General features: G+C 58.0%; 1 protein-coding gene across 1 annotated transcript; it reads right to left on the bottom strand.

Annotated features, from left to right (window-relative positions):
• Nucleotides 1-202: 202 nt before the first annotated feature.
• LOC102489438 (hypothetical protein) lies at nucleotides 203-2,559 on the bottom strand. Its single transcript, XM_006145169.1, has 2 exons — nucleotides 2,480-2,559; nucleotides 203-1,164 (listed from the first exon to the last, which is right to left on the bottom strand). The coding sequence occupies exon 2, from the start codon at nucleotides 1,098-1,100 to the stop codon at nucleotides 282-284; it is 819 nt and encodes a 272-aa protein (XP_006145231.1). The 5' UTR covers nucleotides 1,101-1,164; nucleotides 2,480-2,559; the 3' UTR covers nucleotides 203-281.
• Nucleotides 2,560-6,400: the final 3,841 nt, after the last annotated feature.

The following is a 6,400-nucleotide window of genomic DNA, read 5'->3' as shown; positions in this document are numbered from 1 at the left end:
TGGCTTCTCTCATAAAGGCAGCGACCTATGTGAGAGTGGGACCCAGACCAGGCAGGCGCTCTCCGCTCACCCAGTGTCTGCTACTCCCTGCCGTCACCCAGCCCGGTTCACTCCTTGGCCTCTAACCTGCCTGGCCCAGAGACCCTTGAGTTTGTGACCCCCAAACTAAATGGCCACTGGCCCCCAGCAGCACACCTTGGGAGGAGCTTTCTGCCACAGAGAATTTATTGTCCACACCGCAGCCCGATGGACGCGTGCCCATTTCCCAGCGGATGTCGATGTCACCACCAGTTGGAGGGCTTGGAGATGGGCTCAGGGGCAGTCCAGCCTGAGCGGATTGCTTCCCAGAACTTGGGCAGACGACCTAAGGAAAAGAGCCCGTGTCCAAACAAAGGGAGCTCGGGCAGCTTGATCCCTGGCCTCTGTGGCAGCGTGGGAGACAGGCCCGGGCAGTGAGGCTGGTGTGAGCCGCTCAGGCAGGTGGAGTTGTCTAGGCACTGTAGTGCACGGGGGCCCCTGGTGGATGGCACCATGGAAGTGCTGGGGGTAGTGCCCTGAGCCGTGGCCATGCAGGCGCCGGGGCTGGAGTAACTGCGGTCCAGGTGGAGCGAGTTGGCGGCTCGTTCCAGGCAGTTAGCGGCGAGCCTGGGCAGGCTCAGCGTTTTGGGGCAGTTGTTGTAGAAGGCACTGGTGGATCGATCCAGGTAGTTGATGCCTTTGATGAGTTGGTCCAGGAAGGAGGGGCTGGAGGGGCCTGAGGGACGGTCTGTACAGAGCAGGCAGTGGGGGCCACTACAGCAGGAGGGCTTTCTGGCCACCCTGGGGTGGGTCGCCAGGTGACTGGTCTCCACGCACTTGGAGTTGTAGGGCCGGCCCATGCAGATCTTCCTCAGGGCCAGGCCGGTGGTGCTGGAGGGCGACTCCTGCTCAGAGTGGCTGCTGCAGCTGCTGGACTCCGAGTCACTCGGGGCGCGGGGGCGCTTGAAGCTGTTAGCCTTGCTCGGGCGGGGACCTGGGGCCCAGCCTGGAGCTCGGTTCACGCCGCTGGGATGGCTCAAGTGGCTGTAGGTGTTGGCATGGCTCACCTGGTGTCCAGGCATCCTCCGGGCCGGGTGGATCAAGCTTCGTGGCTGAGCTGGGAGAGCGTCTGGAGGTGACCTGGGCCTGGCAGGAGAGAGTTGGGGCAGCTCACCTGGGCACCCATTCTTCCCCCAGGATTTCTCTTCGGGTGTTCAGATACCCCCCTGCCCCTCATCCTCCCAGCCCCAGGGAGTCTCAAACTGGAAAACTGGCACCCTCTTCTTCAGGAAAGAAAAAGGATGGGAAGGAAGGACAATGCCTAAGACCAGAGGACACCCTAGAAGAAGCGGGGCAGTGTCTTCGTTTTCCTTCTACTCTACCCACACTCTGAAATTCCCATTTGCCTTTCACGCAGGGACTCAAAGCCCACAGAGGCCAAGGACTGGGTCTCTGATGGTAAAGTCCCAAGCAAGGACAGTCCTTCCTCAGAGGCGACACCCAGCAGCTCCCATCAACCTTCCCGCCCACCCCGCTGCTTCTGCATCCTAGATGTGATGTCCCAGCCTCGATGCGACATGACACGCACCCATTGCCTGGGGGCCAGCTCAGGGAGGAAGTTCCTACACTGTTCCCAGTTGACAGAGAGAAACTGAGGCTTGGGGAGGTGACCTGGCTTCCCTAGGATCTCGCGGGGTGTGAGTGGTAGGGCCAGGGCAGCATCTTCGGTGTGTCTGATGACCCCCGACAGACAATGCTGTGTCGTCAGGGGGACTTTGGCCTCCCTCATAGCCTGCTAAGGATGAAGGGGGGGGGGTGCTGCCAGGGCAGGGACATCAAGAGGGGTAAGGAGAGCGGGAATAGCCAACCACAACTAAATCGATATTGACTTTAGGAGCCCCAAACAGAGTTGGGGGATGGGGGTGAGACAAGTCCCCCAGGGGGCTGATTCTCTCTGAGCGTAGGGGATCTCCTCCCCCACCCCACCAGAGGAGGAGCACTAGGGTCCTTGGGCTTCCTGGCTAAAAGCTGGGCACTTCAGGGACACGAAGGCCTGACCAGGCCAAAGAGCTGCCCCCTCCTGGGCCCACCTGGACCCAGCCAATGACACTGTGGTTCCCCAGTGCTCACCGCCCCCCATGCTCAGCCAGAGGGAAGGCTCTGACCCCCACCCACCCCCCACTGCCAGCTCAGTGCTAATTTTCCCTGTCCACCTGGCAACAACAGCTGTATTCGAGGCCGTCCCGCCTGGAGACCAGCTGCCGGCCCCTTCCCAGCCCACGGCCTGCCCGCTGCCCCTGTCCTTTGGGCCAGAAATGGGTGGAATGTCCAGACCTGGCCTCTCCCACCCCCTGTCCCCCACCCCGTCTCCTCTGAAAAGACAGAGGTGACCGGGGGCTGACCCAGGCAGAGCCCCTTCTGGCCAGCCGCGTCCCTCTGCCACAGGGCTTTGCCGGCTCACTCTGTCTTCTAGGAGGTGGGTGACTTAGACCTCCTCTTGCGATCCACTGCGGATACCTTCATGCCGCCACTCCAGACTGCTGGCCATGTCATAGAATCATGGAATCCTAGAGCCGGGAGGGGCCCCCAGGGTCATCCTGGCCAGGCCCCTGCGTCAGGGTCAGAGCTACTTTAGCCTGCCAGGACAGATGGGCCCTATTTTTGAAACGAGGCTGGGTGGCCTTTTTCCAGGGTTCCTTGTTTTTCTCATGTTTAACTACTCCGGGAGCCAGGGAGTTTTATGTTAGCTCAAATTTAACTCCTGCTAGCTGTGGTCAGCATTCATTTCTTTTCTTTTCCCACTGGGTGGGCAAACATCGAATCCCTCTAGAGTTATTTTTTAAAAATTATTATTTTTATTTAATTTTATTCATTATTAAATTTAACCAGAGAGAGACAGAGAAGGAAAGTGAGGAAGTCCAGCCACCAGGTCTGGGACTCGAACCGTGGTAAGCCACGTGGGAGTTCTTCACCTGAACTACCACACCACCTACCAGCCCCGGTTGAGTGCTGCCTCTGTGGATGACCCATTCTCAGGTATAATACCAATGTCTTTCTCCCTTCTCACCCAGCCCTGGTGCAGTCAACAGCCCTGTGCGAAGCACCTCTTCGGGGTCAGGCTCTGGCTACAGTCCGAGGCTCCTTCAGGGAGCAGACCTCAGGGCCGCTTTCAGAACCCAAGCCTCTCTTTTGGGTCTGGCCCATAGGCGTGTCTGATACGTATTTATTGAATGAAAGGATTTTATTCTTTAAAGTCTCGTGGTATTTGCCAGGAAAGACCTCTCTCCTGCTTTCTTTTCCCTCAAATATTAATAATATAGTTTTATTTTCACTATGAAACATTCTCAGACCTGGACCAGCAGGTGGAATGGTGATTAAGGTGTTGGGCTCTCTCATGGCGGACCCCAGTTGAAGTCCCAGACCCAGAGGCTTGAAAATCAGCCACGAACACGTGTGCCCAAAATCCAGAGGGGAGAATGGAAGCGAGGGACTGAGGTGTGGCCATCCACCCTGGGGGGTGGTTTCTCACTTTCCCTTTCTGTCTCTGGAAAGTGTATGTGCCCTAAAATGAACTAAATAACAATACATTTTAAAAATTTTAGAGAGACCAGCAGATGGCGTAATGGTTACGTCACTGGACTCTCACATAGTGACCGTGGTTCAAGTCCCAGGCCCGGTGTGTAAAACTCATGCCAGGTGCATGTGTCCCTAAAATCCCAAGAGGAAAATGGAGGAGAATGGATTGCCGTGTGACCATTCCCCTGGGGGACGCTTCTCACTTTCTGTCCCTCTGTCTCTCTGGCAAGGTGACTGTACTCAGGGAGGTCTCTCCAGACATGAACCCAGAACCTTCCTGTGTGGACCAACTCTCAGGGCATTGCGTTTTACTGCCGCTCCACCGTCTGTCCCTAGCAATCACTCTTCCAGTTCAGGACTCGCTCACGGTGGGGCCCTGCGCTTGGTTCTCTTTCGTACCCTCCGACTTAGAATTGTTCCTCGGCCTTTCTTTGTCTTTCCGGACACTGACGATTTTGAAGAGTACAGGCCAGTTTTTGGAGGGTGTTCTTCGATCTGGGTTTATCTGACGTTTCCTAACGAAAACAGATCCAGGATTACGAGCACTTTGGCATAGCTACCCCTGAGACGGCCCTCCTTTTCCCACGGTCACTGACAGGGCCTTTAGCCTCAGGGTGGGGTCGAGTTGTTTAAACGGGGAGCCAAGACAAGGGTTCACAGGGTCTCCCCGCCTGGAGGAGGAAGAGGAGCGAGGGGGAACTCATTGAACCTGGAAGCGGTGTCCTCAGTTCCCTGTGGGGCCCGAGCCAGGGCTTGGCTCTGCTCTGGGCTGGGGGCCGGCAGGCAGGCAGCCAGCTGGAGGGCTGGGCCTCGGGGCTGTTTGTCCTGAAGGTACCCAGTACCAAGAGCACTAGCCATTTCTGGCCTGGGCACGAAGAGTTGCTGGAAATAGCTCTGGGACAATTATTTCAGGAGGAATGTGCTATCCTCCATCTCCCCAGAAGACCAGGCTGTGTTCCATAGGGTCAGGAAGGTCTGTCTCTGGCTCCCCATGCTAGGGGACCCGTAGGCCTGCTGGGGTCACAGAGGCCTCAATGGGGTAGGAGCAGAAAACGGGTCTGGGAGACAAAAAAGCCTCCTCTCCTGCTGGGGGAAGGTGACTCTGTCATTAGTTCTCAGATTCTGGGATCTCTGGGGCTGGCCTGGAGTTAGGAAGGGCCAGCTGAGGTGCCGCTGACTCTGAGCCCGGGGACACATGGTGGGGAAGCTGGTGGGAGGTGTCTTGCCCAGGCCCATCTGGAAAGCCGACACTGGTGGAGCACCTACTGTGTGCCGAGACCTGACATTGTCCGGGCCTGGCCTTTCATTTCATCTTCACAACAGTCCTAAAGGGTAGGTATTTTCTTTTCCAGATGAGGTAATTGGGGCTCAGAGAGGGCAGGAGACTTGCCCAAGCTTGTCCAGGAGGCCAGAATTAGAACCTGGCCTTCTGATTACGGAGCCTACAGGCTTAAGCACCAAGCAGGGAAGAGGGAGGGCCACCCCTCACCCGGTGAGGACTTGGGAAGTGCCACTGTGGACCTAGCACAAGGGGAGGGGTCTAGCTGCAGACCCCATCCTCCACCGCCCAGCCAAGCCTCCCTCCCCAGCATTGCAGGATGGGTGTCTCTGAATGTCCTGGGGGGTGCCCTGCCCTGCTGAGGCTCCAGCTCCAGGGCACCCCTCTTGCCCCACCGGGGCCACCCCCAACCTTGCTTCCTGAGCTCCTTTACCAAATCAGCAGCAAATCCTGGGCTTCCCTCATGCCCGACTGCTCTCTGCCTTCTCCCTTGACTGCCCTTCTCTGCAGGGGCCCCCACTTAGCACAAAAAGTTCAAGGGCATGGTTCCTCCGGGGTCCCTCAGAGTAAGGGAAGCAGCTCTCTTCCACAGAGATCTTGCACCCTGGCCCCTTCACACCCTTTAACCCCTCACCTGGAATTTAGCGCGCAAGCCTGAGATGGCGCAGGTGTATCCCTTTGTCCCTCAGCCACGTGGCTCTTGGGAGCATCACAGGTAAGAAGCCAGCCCAGCTCAGGAGCCACCTGCATGTGACACCCACATCAAAGAAATGGCCAGAGCCCAGAGCCATAAAGTCTTCAGGCCTCTTACGCCCTGCCTGAAAGGTGTGTGGCCAGCCCCAGGTGACTCTAGCAGGGTGACTCACCTGAGCCCTTACCTGGCATTGGGCCACCTTGCCTGCAGGGCTGAAATCTCGCCCTGGGCCAGGATTCTGGCTGTCCCCTGCAGCCTTCCCCCCACCCAGGACAGTAAGTCACGCCCAAACATCCCCTCCAGGATTCTGGCCCTCCCCTCACCAGCTGCCAGAAACAGCGCCTCCCCAAGCTTCCACACCCACACATCCCCTCCAGGATTCTGGCCCTCCCCTCCCCAGCTGCCAGAAACAGCGCCTCCCCAAGCTTGCTTGTGGCAGGCACAAGCCAGGGCAGATCTGGGCTCAGGAGCACCAGGCAGGTGTGGCCTGGTGGGAGCCACAGCCAGCAGGAGCCCCCTCCTGCCAAGCTACCCGAGGGCTTTGAGAGCTGAACAGCTCATCTGGGAGCTGACAAGGCTCCCATCTTTATGGGCCCGGGAAACTCCCTGTAAGGTGCGGGGCTGGGGAGACATCACCCGCAGGCTCATGTAACCTTGCTGTGAGCACGCAGTGCCCTGGGAGGCAGGACGGCAGGTGACTGGCTTGTGCTAGGGCCTGGGGCAAGTAGCTGAACTTTTTTTTTTTTTTTTGAAGAGGTTTTTGCTATAGGGCGCGTGCGCTGGCCAGCCAGACAGAGACAGAGAGACAGAAAGCGAGAAATCACCCCCCAGGG

This window comes from Tupaia chinensis, unplaced genomic scaffold (assembly GCF_000334495.1).
Source record: "Tupaia chinensis unplaced genomic scaffold, TupChi_1.0 Scaffold000146_1, whole genome shotgun sequence".
Classification (NCBI taxonomy): Eukaryota; Metazoa; Chordata; class Mammalia; order Scandentia; family Tupaiidae; genus Tupaia; species Tupaia belangeri.
The sequence above is the reverse complement of the archived record's forward strand: the minus strand, read 5'-3'. Positions and strand labels throughout refer to the sequence as shown.